Source organism: Hyperolius riggenbachi, chromosome 1, assembly GCF_040937935.1.
Source record: "Hyperolius riggenbachi isolate aHypRig1 chromosome 1, aHypRig1.pri, whole genome shotgun sequence".
NCBI classification, from domain to species: domain Eukaryota; kingdom Metazoa; phylum Chordata; class Amphibia; order Anura; family Hyperoliidae; genus Hyperolius; species Hyperolius riggenbachi.
Window position 1 is genome coordinate 665,563,402 of NC_090646.1, and position 17,519 is coordinate 665,580,920.

Genomic DNA, 17,519 nt, shown 5'->3' on the forward strand with positions numbered 1-17,519 from the left:
TGCTGCGGCTACCTAATTTCAGCTACACCTATCCCTGGCTACCTATGGTGCGGGCAACTACTACTGGGGTGGTGGTGGTGGGGGGCCGGGTCCAAATAATTGTTTAATACCGTATACCATAATACAGTCATACCGTGGTATTTTTTTTGACGGTTATCATACCGTGGAATTTCATACCGTTGCAACCCTATATGTGACATATGAATATTCCATTATTACCACTTGCAGGCAACAGTTGGAACCTCATAGACATTAGTGAACAATATTAAGCCGTGCTACAGTGAGTTCAGGTCACCTCACACAGCAGACTGACTCACACAGGAGGGCACCCATCCCCCACATTGTCAGAATAGGGTAAATGGGATGATCTCTGTCCCATCTATATCAGTGTTACAAGGGGTGCCTCTGGGCATGCAGGGGGTGCTTTTTACTGATTGGAAAGCCCAGGATGCCTCCTATCACCTGTGCAGAATGTGAGGTCTGTTTATTATAATCCAGACTGCAGACAAAGAGGAGATGTTACCGGACAATTACAGGAGACTCCATCATGTCCTAAATAAAGGTGTCCCTACATTGATATCAGGAATTGCAATAAGTCTTTCAGTACGGATCTCCTTGCTTACATGTGAAATAGAGCTGAAAACAGCATTTCTGTTACAGGAAACACTTTATATCACTGAGGGAGCTTACATGGATTTTCATTTGCTTTTTTTCACACACCCTGCTAAGTAAATAGCTATCCTACCTAATAAAACACAAGTGTCTCTGCGTCCCATGCCCCTGTGTGTGTGTATTTTTGCAGTGCGCATGTGCAGAGAGGGACGCAGAGACGCTGAGGAGTGCTGGGGTAATGATGTGGCAGGGGGCCAGGAGGGGCAGGCATGTGTGAGCGGTAGAGATGTCGCGAACCGCCGATTTTCGGTTCGCGAACCGGGTTCGCGAACTTCCGCGGAAGGTTCGGTTCGCGGAAAAGTTCGCGAACCGCAATAGACTTCAATGGGGAGGCGAACTTTGAAAAATAGAAAAAATTATGCTGGCCACAAAAGTGATAGAAAAGATGTGTCAAGGGGTCTAACACCTGGAGGGGAGCATGGCGGAGTGGGATACATGCCAAAAGTCCCGGTGAAAAATCTGGATGTGACGCAAAGCAGCGTTTTAAGGGCAGAAATCACATTGAATGCTAAATTGCAGGCCTAACGTGCTTTCAAACATCTTGCATGTGTATACATCAATCAGGGAGTGTAATTAGAGTACTGCTTCACACTGACACACCAAACTCACTGTGTACCGCACCGCAAACAGCTTTGTGTAGTGACGGCCATGCTGGACTACTGCGCAACATGGCGAAATTGCTCTTCCTCACTCAGTGATGTCAGGTAATGTGTGACTTCCTTCTCAACTTTCCATGGCATTGTTAAAAAGCTTACGTTTTGTTTTTAATTTACATTTTCTACTTGCTGTGTACTTGTTCAGTACCGCTACAATGAGAATCCTGTGGAGGCAGGCAAGTCTGCCATTGTGACCCCGGGTAATGGCCGGGGAATGAGGGGTTTGAATCCGGTGTGGAGCCTGAGCAACGGCTACCACTACACATCCAAGGAGGGCAGCGGGCAGGCATGCACGCCCGCCCGCCCCGAGGTAGTGACCAAAAATAACAATACAGGAGGAGGACTTTCGAGGCCCTGTTGTGTATTTGAAATGAATGTACTTTAAATCCTTTAACGAGAACCAGTTATGGCGGGCAAAGATGACACCACATTCCTTTCACGAGAATCATATGGAGGCGGGCAAGTCTGCCATTTGTGACCCCGGGTAATGGCCGGGGAATGAGGGATGGAATCCGGTGTGGAGCCTGAGAAACGGCTACCACTACAAATCCAAGGAGGGCAGCAGGCAGGCATGCACGCCCGCCCCGAGGTAGTGACCAAAAATAACAATACAGGAGGTGGACTTTCGAGGCCCTGCTGTGTATTTGAAATGAATTAACTTTAAATCCTTTAACGGGAATCCGTTATGGAGGGCAAGTCTGCCATTGTCACCGCGGGGAATGAAGGTTGGATCCGGCTTGAAGTGGGAGCCTGCTGAGACCCATGCTGTAGCTGCCCTGACCGTGCTTTGTAGACCAGGCATCTGTGGTCAGATGGACCCTTGAGCCAGCGGAAGACAAACCAAGTCGAAAGCATTTGCCAAGAATGTTTTATGGAGGGCAAGTTTTTTTGCCCTTTTTTTAAATTTTTTGAAAATGATAGATGGTTGTATTTTTAAATTGTTTGAAAGTTTAGATGGTTGTATTTTTAAATTGTTTGAAAGTTTAGATGGTTGTAATTTTAAATGGTTTAAAAGTGTATCCATTCAAGTGCAAGTTATGCACTGACTGCCAGGTATAATGTGCAGTCACAGATGTAGCGAAAGGTATGCAGTGACTGCAAACAGCCGTTTGTGTAGTGACGGCCGTGCTGGACTGGTGCGCACCATGACGAGAGTGCAGGTGATGGTGGCTTTTAAGCCCATATGCTCGCCCGGCTGATGTAGCTGAATGACAGAACAGTGACTGTCCAGCTGATCAAATTTGGTCTGACCACAATGAAGCAACGACCTTATTATCTTTTGTGTGCCACCCCCACCCGAGACACTCAAATAGCCGGCGGTCATTGCTTCATTGTGATGCGCAAGCCCCTTCACCGCGGCAAGGTAATAATCCCGAAGGGGGATGGACACATGTACACGCACCAGAAAAATTAGTGTAGCAGCCGCTGCTAGCAGCGGCCTTAAAAATTCAGGAATCCGCCTAGAGTCCTGGACCCTGTCGGTAGTGGCGGAGAAGGCAGTCAAGCGGCCTGCAGGCAGAGATGCTGTGTGTGGGGACTGACTTAGTCTTCGGTCGTGCAGTAGCCCTCCGTGATCCATTCCTCATTCATTTTGATAAAGGTCAGGTACTAAACACTGTCGTGACTTAGGCGACTTCTCTTCTCAGTAACTATGCCTCCAGCTGCACTGAAGGTCCTTTCTGACAGGACGCTTGCGGCAGGGCAAGAGAGAAGTTGTATGGCAAATTGGGACAGCTCTGGCCACAGGTCAAGCCTGCGCAACCAGTAGTCCAAGGGTTCATCGTCGCTTTTCGCACAGTCTACATCCACACTCAAGGCCAGGTAGTCTGCTACCTGCCGCTCCAGGCGTTGTTGGAGGGTGGATCCGGAAGGATTATGGCGAGGAGTTGGACTAAAGAACGTCCGCATGTCCGACATCACCCTGAGATCGCTGGAGCGTCCTGTCCTTGCCTGCGTGGACTTGGGAGGAGGAGGGTTACTGCCAGTGGTACCTTGATTGCGTTTTGCAGCCACATCCCCCTTAAATGCATTGTAAAGCATCATCGACAGCTTGTTCTGCAAGTGCTGCATCTTTTCCGCCTTCTGTTGAGTTGGTAACAGGTCCGCCACTTTGTGCCTGTACCGAGGGTCTAGTAGCGTGGCCACCCAGTACAGGTCATTTGTCTTGAGTTTTTTGATACTGGGGTCCCTCAACAGGGTGGACAACATGAAGGAGGACATCTGCACAAAGCTGGATGCAGACGTACTCTCCATCTCCCCTTGCTCTTCCTCAGTGACGGGACGCAACTCCTCTTCCTCCCCCCAACCACGAACAATACCACGGGAACGTGGAGCAGCAGAAGCCCCCTGTGATGGCTGCCGCGGTTGTTCTCGTTCCACCGCCTCTTCCTCCTCCACAGAAACACCTTACTCATCATCACCATCATCAGAGTCTGACTCCTCTCCTTCCCCACACGACTCCTCTTCTTCCTCCTCCTCCTCCCCCCTCTGTGCTGCCGCCGGTGTTGTGGAAACATCGGGTTCGTGTGTAAATGGCTCCCACGACTCCTGCTGCACTAACTCTTCTTGTTCACGCTCATCCACAGCTGTATCCACCACTCTACGCACGGCACGCTCCAGGAAGTAGGCGTAGGGGATCAAGTCGCTGATGGTGCCCTCATCGCAACTCACCAGTTTGGTCACCTCCTCAAAGGGCTCCATGACCCTGCATGCATTTCGCATCAGTGTCCAGTTGTTGGGCCACAACATCCCCATCCTCCCAGATTGTGTCCTTGTACTGTAATGATACAGGTACTGGGTGATGGCTTTCTCCTGGTCTAGCAGGCGAGAGAACATCAGCAGCGTGGAATTCCAGCGAGTCGGGCTATCGCAAATCAGGCGTCTCACCGGCAAGTTGATTCTACGCTGAATCTCCGCAAAGCGTGCCATGGCCTTGTAAGAGCGCCTGAAATGCCCACACAACTTCCTGGCCTGCTTCAGGACGTCCTCTAAGCCTGGGTACTTGGACACAAATCTTTGCACGACCAGATTAAGCACATGTGCCATGCAGGGTATGTGTGTCAGCTTTCCCAAATTCAACGCAGCAATGAGATTGCTGCCGTTGTCACACACCACGTTGCCGATCTCAAGCTTGTGCGGGGTCAGCCATTGCTCCACCTGTTTGTTAAGAGCAGCCAGGAGAGCTGCTCCAGTCTGACTCTCCGCTTTCAGGTAAGACATGTCTAACACTGCATGACACCGTCGCACCTGGCATGCAGCATAGGCCCTGGGGTGCTGGGGCTGTGTAGCTGGAGAGGAGATGGCGGCACCAGCCAAGGAGGAGGAGGATGACGACAGCGAAGCGGTGATAGCAGGTGCAGAGGAGGGGATTGAAGGCCTGCCTGCAAGCCGTGGAGGTGTGACAAGTCGGTCCTCTGCGCAGCCACGTACTCACTGCTTGCTGCCATCGGTCACCAGGTTGATCCAATGGGCTGTGTATGTAATGTAGTGGCCCTGCCCGTGCTTGGCAGACCAGGCATCCGTGGTCAGGTAGACCCTTGACCCAACGCTGTGTGCCAGAGATGACACCACTTTCCTCTCAACTGCACGGTACAGTTTGGGTATGGCCTTTTGTGAAAAATAATTGCGGCCTGGTATCTTCCACTGCGGTGTACCAATGGCCACAAACTTACGAAAAGCCTCCGACTCCACCAGCTTGTATGGTAATAGCTGGCGAGCTAATAGTTCCGCCACGCCAGCTGTCAGACGCCGGGCAAGAGGGTGACTGGCAGACATTTGCTTCTTCCGCTCAAATACTTCCTTCACGGACAGCTGGGTACTGCTGTGGGCAGAGGAGAAGGAACCGCTGAAGGGAAGAGGTGGTGTGGAGGAGGGTGGCTGTGAAGGTGCAAGGGAGAAAGTGGATGAAGACGATGCACCTGAAGGAGGAAGAGGAGAAGGAGGGTGGCTTGTCTTTTGAGGGGTGCTGCTTTTCCTCTGGTGTTCTTGCCATAGCTGTTTGTGCCTTCTCTCCAGGTGCCTTCGTAAGGCACTTGTCCCTACGTGAGAGTTGGCCTTTCCACGGCTCAATTTTTGCTGGCAGAGACAACAGATGGCTTTGCTCCGATCTGAGACACACACGTTAAAAAATTTCCAAACCTTTGAGCCCCCCCTGGGCTGATGGCGCTACGGTGGCATCAGCAGCTGACGTTGAAGGGCATGTTGGCTGTCTGGCCATAGCTGGCGATACATGGCGCCGGACACTGCCCCCAGCTGTTTCTGAGGACGAGCTCCCTCTGCTTCTATCATGGAGTCGTCTACTCCTAGTCCTCTCTGAATCCTCCTCTGAACTGTCCCCCTGGTCATCTCCTCTACCGGGAACATATGTGGTATCCGTATAATCGTCATCATAATCCTCCTGGCCAGCTGCGCTTTCCTCAGAAACCTCCTCAACTGCACCAACTTCAGGTGGTCCATCATCCACATACGTTACGTCCATACTATTGCCACCTGTAAAGAAACGCGGAAGAGCCGCCGCTAGAAGTCAGCAGGAGGCGGCTCTTTCCGCGCATGGCGTGGCGGAACGCGGAAAAACTGCCGCGTTGGACGCGTCGGTTAGCGCGCATGGGTCTGCCACAGACACACTGACCCAGCGCGGGGGGGCCGCCGGCGGTACTGAGGGCGGTGCGGACAACCCCGCGCACAGCTCAGCGGGCACATTGCAAGACAGTACTGCTGTGGCTGGGACTGATAGTCCACCAAGATTCAGAGTGACACGCGCGCGCGCGCAGAGGCAGAGCTTATATGACACCCAGAAGTGAGTCAGCTGACCAGGCTGGTCAGCTGACATTTTCAACACCTCTCATTGGTCCAGCACTTAGGGAGGGGCCTGGAGAGTGTCCTGGTATATATACTGCTGGCTGTTCAGTTGCCGGTTGTCTGGCGTTGCGATCACTACGTGGTAGCACGCAGACCTGAGTCAGATCCAAAAGTGTGCCGGGACCAGCTGGAGCTGTAATCCTTACTGTACTGAGGCCTAGCCCTCTAGTATTACTGTTGCACCAAGCACTCCTACTCAGGTGTCCAGAGGTTAGCTTGTATATCTGATTATCGGTGATACTGCAGATCATTAATAATCGGGTATACATCTGTATTCCCAGTGATACTGCAGATCACCGGTAATCAGACCCTCTCTGTGTTACACCGATCGTTACAGAACGCCAGACCAAAATACTGATGGACGCACGCGCTGACCCTCTGGGTGTGCTTGCCACTTTGGTGGATAACATCCATCAAGCACTGGGCCAGCACAAAGCATTAATTGATGCCCTATCAGGCTCTGTGCGAACCCTCCAGACGTCAGTCGATGAGGTGCGATCCCCTCCTAGTGATGACATACGTATGCCCGTACCTGATAAATTTTCCGGCCACAAGTCTGACTTCCAGAATTTTAAGAGTAGAGTGTTATCGTATTTCGAGTTGAGACCCTGATCCTCGGGGACTGAGGCCCAAAGGGTCATATTTATTAAAACCTTGCTATGTGGTGACTCCCAGACCTGGGCGTACAATTTGCCTGCCGGTGACTTAGCCCTTACCTCTGTGGAGGAATTCTTTAAAGCCATGGCAGTAATTTACGACGATCCGGAACTTGCCTCGACTTCTGAGCGGAAGCTCAAGCTTTTGCGTCAGGGCAAAGGTTCGGTTGAAGATTATGCGGCTGAATTTAGAAGGTGGTCAGTTACAGCTAGGTGGGACACCTATGCCCTGTTGGATTGCTTTTTGTCAGGCCTATCTGATGAGGTCTCCGATCTGATGCTGTGTCAGCCCGAGCCCAGAACAATCGATGAGGCCATTTCATCGGCCATTCGCATCGATCGCAGGCTGCGTTATCAGAAACAGATCAGGTGAATTCTCCAGTTTCACCTGCGTTTCTCACGGCTGTTCGGTGACAATACCCTAAAAGACTGGCAGCTGTAATTGCAGCAAAAGGTGGTTCTACAAAGTATTGACTCAGGGGGCAGAATAATTACGCACACACTACTTTGCAGTTATTTATTTGTAAAAAATGTTTAGAATGATGAATGATTTTCGATCCACTTCTCACATGTACACCACTTTGTATTGGTCTTTCATGTGGAATTCCAATAAAATTGATTCATGTTTGTGGCAGTAATGTGACAAAATGTGGAAAACTTCAAGAGGGCCGAATACTTTTGCAACCCACTGTATATAGTGTATAGGAGGACCAGAAATGTTGTAGAAGACATTGGATATGGTGAATATGGATACGTCTGTATGGATCTTATAGACAACACAGAACCTGCAGACATGGCCATTTATTCATTTGTCTACAGCCTTGAAATGCCCTTATTTGTCACATATACACAGAGCCAGGTGTACTGGGGGCTGCAGTATGGATGTACCCCCAAACCAGCCACACTCCTCCCATAATCCCTCCCCCAGTCACTGCAATGGGAGTCACATATACACAGAGCCAGGTGTACTGGGGGCTGCAGTATGGGTGTACCCCCAAACCAGCCACAATGCCCCCATAATCCTTCCCCCAGTCACTGCAATGGGTGTCACATATACGCAGAGTCAGGTGTACTGGGGGCTGCAATATGGATGTACCCCCAAACCAGCCACAATGCCCCCATAATCCTTCCCCCAGTCACTGCAATGTATGTCACATATACACAGAGCCAGGTGTACTGGGGGCTGCAGTATGTATGTACCCCCCAAACCAGCCACAATCCCCCCCATAATCCCTCCCCCAGTCACTGCAATGGGTGTCACATATACACAGAGCCAGGTGTACTGGGGGCTGCAGTATGTATGTACCCCCCAAACCAGCCACAATCCCCCCCCATAATCCCTCCCCCAGTCACTGCAATGGGTGTCACATATACGCAGAGCCAGGTGTACTGGGGGCTGCAGTATGGATGTACCCCCAAACCAGCCACAATCCCCCCCCATAATCCCTCCCCCAGTCACTGCAATGGGTGTCACATATACGCAGAGTCAGGTGTACTGGGGGCTGCAGTATGGATGTACCCCCAAACCAGCCACAATGCCCCCATAATCCTTCCCCCAGTCACTGCAATGTATGTCACATATACGCAGAGCCAGGTGTACTGGGGGCTGCAGTATGGATGTACCCCCAAACCAGCCACAATGCCCCCATAATCCTTCCCCCAGTCACTGCAATGGGTGTCACATATACACAGAGCCAGGTGTACTGGGGGCTGCAGTATGGATGTACCCCCAAACCAGCCACAATCTCCCATAATCCCTCCCCAGTCACTGCAATGGGTGTCACTATTGGGGAATGTGAGAAAGGAAAATGATAATAAAATTGTCAGTATTAGTGAGCTCACCTCTCTGGATGGCAGCGTGGGTGCGACTTCCGGGCCGGGCATCACGGCAGCTGCAGTTACGTCACCCAGCGTGTCTCTCGCCGGCCGGGGGAGATTGCACAGGGCTTTTGCAATTGGGGGCAGGTCCGCACACTCACGCACGGAGCGGCAGGAGCTTTATGGACGGAGAAAACGGGTCAGCTGACTTTGCGGTCAGCTGACACCAATCTTGTCTGTCATCGCTGTGGATTGGTTGGGTGCTTCTGGGCTGGGCTTCTGACCTGACAGCGGGTATTTAAGATCTGAGCTGTCAGTTGCCCGTTGTTGCTGAAACTTCACAGTTAAAGCTCTCAGACCTAGTCAGATCCGTGTGTGCTTGAACCGGCAGGACCCCAGGGATTCACACTAGCTTAGGATTATTATTATTACTGTTTATTATTACTGTGTTTGACTTTCTGCCTTGCTCTGACCTCTCTTTTGCCTAGTGATTCTGTACCTCTGCCTATCTGCTCTTGCCGACCTCTGCCTGAACAATTACTCTGACCTTGCCTGCCGATTCTGTACCTTATATATCTGATCTGTTGCCGACCTCTGCCTGAACAATTACTCTGATCTTGCCTGCCGATTCTGTACCTTATATGTCTGATCTGTTGCCGACCTTGCCTGTACGACCACTCTCCAATTAGTGAAGCCCCTGTCACTAAGGGCCATCTCTCTCCTGTGTTCTGGAACATTACTGTGCACCCAATCACGTGTGTTTTACATCCTGAATAAAGTAATGACTATTGTGCTGTTAGAGCTATTACTGATCATTACAGAAATAAAGGGGAATAATTCTGCTGATCTCTGCTGCAATCAGGGCTGTTATACTCACTCTAATTCCTCTATCTGGCTTGTTGTCAGAGCCTCCATCAGGACACTGAATTCATCACCCCCCAGCTCGTTACTATGCAGGTCCAGCTTCGTCAGAGTCTGGTTATTCCTTATGCAGGATGCCAGGTGGGGGCAGATACTGGAGCGCAGATAATTACTCGGCAAACTGCAGGAGAAGAGAAGAATATTACCTGAAATCTACAAAAACTGCATACAATTTGTATGATTTATGCTTACATGAATTAAACATTTTCTCATTATATTTACAAGAATTTATATTTTTATCAATCCTTAAAATTAAAATGCTGTCATACGTATGTCCACAGCTAGAGGGCAGCATAATTGTATTGCTTATAAGGAATAATCTTTTTCTTTGTGTTACACAACACAATCCTATTTTAATGTAATCCACTGTATAAGATAGGTGGCATGAATATTCCATTGTTACCACTTGCACGCAACAGTTGGAACCTCATAGATATTAGTGAACAATGCACAGACCTGCTGCAGAGAGTTCAGGTCACCTCACACAGCAGACTGACTCACACAGGAGGGCACTCACCCCCCACATTGTCAGAATAGGGTAAATGGGAAGATTTCTGTCCCATCTATATCAGTGTTGCAGGGGGTGCCTCTGGACATGCAGGGGATGCTTTTTACTTATTGGAAAATCCAGGATGCCTCCTATCACCTGTGCAGAATGTGAGGTCTGTTTATTATACTTCAGACTGCAGACACAGAGGAGATGTTACCAGACAATTACAGGAGATTCCATCATGTGCTAAATAAAGGTGTCGCTACATTGATATCAGGAATTGCAATTACGGTAGTCTTTCAGTTTGGGTGTCCTTGCTTACATGCTGCTGTGAAATAGAGCTGAAAACAGCATCTCTGTTACAGGAAACACTTTATATTACTGAGGGAGCTTACATGGATTTTCATTTGCTTTTTTTCACACACCCTGCTAAGAAAATAGCTATCCTACCTAATAAAACGCAAGTGTCTCTGCGTCCCATGCCCCTGTGTGTGTATTTTTTTGCAGTGTGCATGTGCAGAGAGGGACGCAGAGACACTGAGGAGTGCTGGGGGAATGACATGGCAGGGGGCCAGGAGGGGCAGGCATGTCTGCGCAGTGGGGGACGGGCCCAGCGGATGAGCGGTGACAGACTTAGCCCGTTTTTAAATGGGCTAAGGTCACTAGTACATGTATAACCTCAGTGTGGTATTTGAGGGTTACCTTTGTTCACATAGCTGCTGACAGTCTGATTGGTGCAGGACCTGATGTTACTGTTTCTTCAGATAGTTATACATAGCGATGCATGCTGTGTATGCTATGCACATGTGTATGTGTTAGGGCTGGTCATACTGCAAGCACTTTGCTAATGTTATTCTATAAAGGTGGCCATACATCTAGCGAGGATGGGCAGAGTCGGCCAAGAGACAAATCTCTCTAACTAAATCTGATTAGAGAGAGATCTGCCCGCTGCCCATACACCACAGGCCAATACCCGATCAATTCCATGCTGAAACTGATCAGGACTTGGCCTTGTGACGCTGCATCTGGACCCCTAGTCCACCCTGTCCCTTTAATGTTTAATGTCCCCCGGGTGCTCAGTGCAAGCTATACATTACCTGACCGTGGCTGCTGCTTGTCCTCCGCTGGCTCTGAGCTCCCTCCGTTCTCCATACACGTGCCACGTGGTTGCCTAGTAATGTGGGCGGGTCTGTGATGCCTGACATCACACATGTGCCCTTATTAGGCAACCATGTGGGGCGTGTGTATGAAGCAAGGAGTGCGCCTGGAGCCAGCGGAGGACAAGCAGCAGCAGACACGTAATGTATAGCTTATGCTGGGCACCCGGGGGGACATGTAATGTATAGCTTATGCTGGGCACCTGGTGGGACATGTAATGTATAGCTTATGCTGGGCACCCGGGGGGAACACGTAATGTATAGCTTATGCTGGTCACCCGGGGGGACATGTAATGTATAGCTTATGCTGGTCACCCGGGGGGACATGTAATGTATAGCTTATGCTGGGCACCCTGGGGGGGACATTAAACATGAGAGGAGACAACGCCGGGGATTCGTTGCTCGTCCCGATATTGCACACTGTTGCCACCACCCACCCGGTCAAGCAAGTCAGCCCTACAAATTGCAGCATGTGCAATCGACTAATGCAACCAAATGTGGCCCTAAATTGGTCACATTGTCGGTCGGGCATGCACTTGATGGCACCAATTTTTATCCAATTTGATTATAATTGAATTGGATGGTTGATCGACTTCCAAGTCGCCTGATGTATGGCTACCTTATGGCTGATCCCACTGGAGCCATGTGCATTTTACACCATCACACACGCTGCCGGCAGCATTACCCAGTGACTGCGCTTCTGCTACAGGTACTGAAATACTGACAAATCACAACATTAAAAAAGGTAAGAAATCACTATGAAATCACTTTGTGATTATAATGGTTGTTTGGAGATTAGTTCTGTGAGACAAACCAGTGTGCACATTATTTATATACAGCGCTGCCCATAATTATTCATACCCCTGGCAAATTTGGACTTAAAAGTTACTTTTATTCAACCAGCAATTTTTTGATGGGAAATGACGTAGGTGTCTCCCAAAAGATAATAAGACGATGTAAAAGAGGCATTATTGTGGAAAAAAACAAAAAACAAAACATTTATTAGCCTGTATTTACATTCCAGCAAAAAGTGTCCAGTCCAAAAGTATTCATACCCTTCTCAATAATCAAAAGAAAAGCCTGTATTGGCTATTACAGCAATCAAACACTTTCTATAATTGCAGAACTGCTTTTTGCATGTCTCCACAGGTATTTTTGCCCATTCATCTTTAGCAATGAGCTCCAAATCTTTCAGGTTTGAGGGTCTTCTTGCCATCACCCTGATCCTTAGCTCCCTCCACAGATTCTCAGTTGGATTCAAGTCAGGACTCTGGCTGGGCCACTGCAAAACATTAATGTTGTTGTCTGCTAACCATTTCTTCACCACTTTTGCTGTGTGTTTTGGGTCATTGTCATGCTGAAATGTCCATTGAGAATCATCATGTATTGCTTTTTTCATGGCGCCTTTTACTGTGATTAGGTTTCCTGGTCCATTGGCTGAAAAACACCCCCAAAGCATTAGGTTCCCACCCCCATGTTTGACAGCGAGGATGGTGTTCTATGGGTTGAAGGCTTCTCCTTTTTTAAGCCAAATGAGGGAAACATCATTGTGACCAAACAATTCCATTTTTTTTTCATTTGACCATAACACATAAGACTAGAAGTCTTCTTCTTTGTCCGATGAGCATTTGCAAAGGCCAAGCGAGCTTTTGTGTGCCTTATCTGGAGAAGAAGTGTCCTCCTTGTTCTGCATCAGTGCAACCCAGCAGTGTGCAGTGTCCATTGGATTGTCTGCCTTGACACACTGCCACCAGCAGAGCCCAGATTCACCAGGATGGCCTTGGTGGTGATCTTTGGATTCTTTTTCACCTCTCTCACTATCCTCCTGGCCAGCACAGGTGTCACTTTTGGCTTCCGACCACATCCTCTGAAATTTTCCAAAGTGCGGAACATCTTGTATATGTGCAGCCGCAGGTCCTCACTGAGCTCCTTTGTCTTAGCCATGACAGTCCACAAACCAACTGCAGAGAGCTGCTGTTTTTCACCTGTTGAGTTGATTAAAACAGCTGTTCTCAATTAATCAGTGTAATTAGGATGCTTTAGAACAGCTTGGACTATTGGGAGTGGTATAGAACTTTGGATCTTCCCACAGACTGTGAAAAGGAAAATAATCAAAGTAAGTTGTTCCTGATTACTTTTACTATTATTTGCCTCAATATATATATATATATATATATATATATATACAGTGGTTTGCAGAAGTATTTCCACATAGTTTTCCACATTTTGTCATATTACTGCCACAAACATGAATCAATTTTATTGGAACTCCACGTGAAAGACCAATACAAAGTGGTGTACATGTGAGAAGTGGAGCGAAAATCATACATGATTCCAAACATTTTTTACAAATAAATAACTGCAAAGTGGGGTGTGCGTAATTATTCAGCCCCCTTTGGTCTGAGTGCAGTCAGTTGCCCATAGACATTGCCCGATGAGTGCTAATGACTAAATAGAGTGCACCTGTGTGTAATCTAATGTCAGTACAAATACAGCTGCTCTGTGACGGCCTCAGAGGTTGTCTAAGAGAATGTTGGGAGCAACAACACCATGAAGTCCAAAGAACACACAAGACAGGTCAGGGAGAAAGTTACTGAGAAATTTAAAGCAGGCTTAGGCTACAAAAAGATTTCTGTATTTATTCTGATTTCTGCATGAACATCCCACGGAGCACTGTTCAAACGATCATTCAAAAATGTAAGGAAATTACAACTGTAAACCTACCAAGACAAGGCCGTCCACCTAAACTCACAGGCCGAACAAGGAGAGCGCTGATCACTGATCAGAAATGTAGTCAAGAGGCCCATGGTGACTCTGGACGAGCTGCAGAGATCTACAGCTCAGGTGGAAGACTCTGTCCATAGGACAACTATTAGTCATGCACTGTACAAAGTTGGCCTTTATGGAAGAGTGGCAAGAAAAAAGCCATTGTTAACAGAAAAGCATAAGAAGACCCGTTTGCAGTTTGCCACAAGCCATGTGGGGGACACAGCAACCATGTGGAAAAAGGTGCTCTGGTCAGATGAGACCAAAATGGAACTTTTTGGCCAAAATGCAAAACGCTATGTGTGGCAGAAAACGAACACTGCACATCACTCTGAACACACCATCCCCACTGTCAAATATGGTGGTGGCAGCATCATGCTCTGGGGGTGCATCTCTTCAGCAGGGACAGGGAAGCTGGTCAGAGTTGATGGGAAAATGGATGGAGCCAAATACAGGGCAAACTTGGAAGAAAACCTCTAGAAGACTGCAAAAGACTTGAGACTGGGGCAGAGGTTCACCTTCCAGCAGGACAATGACCCTAAACATAAAGCCAGGGCAACAATTGAATGGTTTAAAACAAAACATATCTATGTGTTAGAATGGCCCAGTCAAAGTCCAGATCTAAATCCAATCGAGAATCTGTGGCAAGATCTGAAAACTGCTGTTCACAAATGCTGTCCATCTAATCTGACTGAGCTGGAGCCGTTTTGCGCAAAGAAGAATGGGCAAGGATTTCAGTCTCTAGATGCGCAAAGCTGGTAGAGACATACCCTAAAAGACTGGCAGCTGTAATTGCAGCAAAAGGTGGTTCTACAAAGTATTGACTCAGAGGGCCGAATAATTACGCACACCCCACTTTGCAGTTATTTATTTGTAAAAAATGTTTGGAATCATGTATGATTTTCGTTCCACTTCTCACATGTACACCACTTTGTATTGGTCTTTTATGTGGAATTCCAATAAAATTGATTCATGTTTGTGGCAGTAATATGACAAAATGTGGAAAACTTCAAGGGGGCCGAATACTCTTGCAACCCACAGTATATATATATATATATATATATATATATATATATATATATATATATATATATATATATTTATAGCGGTATGCAAAAGTTTCGGCAACCTTGTTAATCTTCATGATTTTCCTGTATAAATCATTGGTTGTTACAATACAAAAATGTCAGTTAAATATATCATATAGGAGACACACACAGTGATATTTGAGAAGTGGAATGAAGTTTATTGGATTTACAGAAAGTGTGCAATAATTGTTTAAACACAATTAGGCAGGTGCATAAATTTGGGCACCACAAAAAAGAAATTAAATCAATACTTACTAGATCCTCCTTTTGCAGAAATTACTGACTCTAAAAGCTTCCTGTAGGTTCCAATGAGAGTCTGGATTCTGGTTAAATGTACTTTAGACCATTCCTCTTTACAAAACAGCTCTAGTTCATTCAGGTTTGATGGCTTCCGAGCATGGACAGCTCTCTTTAACTCACACCACAGATTTCCAATTATATTCAGGTCTGGGGACTGAGATGGCCATTCCAGAACGTTGTACTTGTTCCTCTGCATGAATGCCTTAGTGGATTTTGAGCATTGTTTAGGGTTGTTGTCTTGTTGAAAGATCCAGCCTCAGAGCAGCTTCAGCTTTGTCACTGATTCCTGGACATTGATTTCCAGAATCTGCTGATACTGTGCAGAATCTATGCGTCTTTTAACTTTGACAAGATTCCCAGTGCCTGCACTGGCCACACAGCCCCACAGCATGATGGAACCACCACCATATTTTACTGTAGGTAGCAGGTGTTTTTCTTGGAATGCTGTGTTCTTTTTCCTCCATGCAGAATGCCCCTTGTTATGCCCAAATAACTCATCAGCCCACAGCACCTTATTTCAAAATGAAGCTAGCTTGTCCAAATGTGCTTTAGCATACCTCTAGTGGTTCTGTTTGTGCTGTGAGCTTCCTCTGCATCACTCTTGCATACAGCATTTCCTTCTGTAAAGTGCGCCGAATGGTTGAACGATGCACAGTGACTCCATCTCCAGCAAGATGATGTAGGTCTTTGCTGCTGGTCTGTAGGTTGACTCTGACGGTTCTCACCATTTGTCACTTCTGTCTATCCAAGATTTTTCTTGGTCTGCCACTTTGGGCCTTAACTTGAACTGAGGTTGTGGTCTTCCATTTCCTCAATATGTTCTTAACTGTGGAAAAAAATCTCTGAGACAGATTTCTGTATCCTTCCCTTAAACAATGATGGTGCACAATCTTTGTCTTCAGGTCATTTGAGAGTTGTTTTGAGACCCCCCATGTTGCTACTCTTCAGACAAAATTAAAAGAGGAGGGAAACTTATAAATAACCCCCTTAAAGAGTAACTGTCAGGCTGCAGAAGCTAATTTAAACCTCTATTCTCCTGTGTTAAACAGTTTAGACGGAAGCCAAAAAGGCAATAGTGAAGAAAAAAATCTCTCTTACATTTGATGTGTGCTTATCAGCAAAGCTGTTAGACCCAAGAGGACGCAAGCCGCATACCATACTGCAAAGCATTCTGGGGCCCTCCCCTCGGCTGCTAAGGAGAAGACAGGATCAAGTTTCAGCAGCTTCTAACTCAGTCCAGCCACAGAACAGATAAATCTCCGGGCAGAGTACACTGCAGGAGTCCGCTATTGTTCCTAGCCACATGGCTAATTAATATTCACTGCACACTAGTGTTATTCAGTACGAGCTTTTCTGTGATCAGGAAGCAGGCAGGACATGACGACACATTTGACTTCATAGGAGACAGACAAACATGGAGCCTGCCATGAGCTGTCAGGAGCATCAATCTCTGCATATACTATATACAAATTCTGTGAAGTACAAACGTGGACAGTGAAATGCATATGTAATGTAAGTACAGCCAATCTTTAGCTACTGATATATGTGTTTATTTTCTCTGAGACCTTATACCTAACAGCTCCTCTTTAAATACACTTAAATATACCCAAATTTACACACCTGCATAACTGTATTTAAACAATTATAGTGCACTTTCTGTAAATCCAATAAACTTCATTTCACTTCTCAAATATCACTGTGTATGTGTGTAACGATTGGTGTCAGCGAGAACAGATTTCTCTGATTATTGGTGATCTGCAGTATCACCAATAATACAGATGCTATACCTGATTATGTGTGATCTGCAGAATCACCAATAATACTGGTATAGCCAGAAACAGGACAACCAATGTAAGTGTAGGTGTTTGGTGCAACAGTAATGATAGAGATACCCGCCTTCCCAGAGGAGCTGGGAGATAGGAATATCTCTATATAACACAGGAATACAAACTCCAGCAAGCTGGAGATACAGATAATAGTGAGATTAGACTGTAGAGTAGCCACTATCACCTGAGGGGCAGGTAGAAAGGATAGTACTGTAGTGACTATTCACCTGAGGAGCAGGTGATAAAGACTGTACTGCAGCAACTGACCACCTGAGGAGCAGTTGATTCAGACTGTACTGCAGCTATTGACCA

At 47.2% G+C, this 17,519-nt stretch overlaps 1 protein-coding gene across 6 annotated transcripts in view; it reads right to left on the bottom strand.

Moving 5' to 3' along the window:
• Nucleotides 1–17,519, bottom strand: part of LOC137532355 (NACHT, LRR and PYD domains-containing protein 3-like) — a 374,258-nt gene that overhangs the window by 231,705 nt on the left and 125,034 nt on the right. For all 6 annotated transcript variants that reach the window (XM_068252786.1, XM_068252811.1, XM_068252803.1 and 3 more), the window contains exon 7: nt 9,537–9,701. In XM_068252786.1, the coding sequence (XP_068108887.1) occupies nt 9,537–9,701 (165 nt within the window). The remainder of the gene's footprint in view (nt 1–9,536; nt 9,702–17,519) is intronic.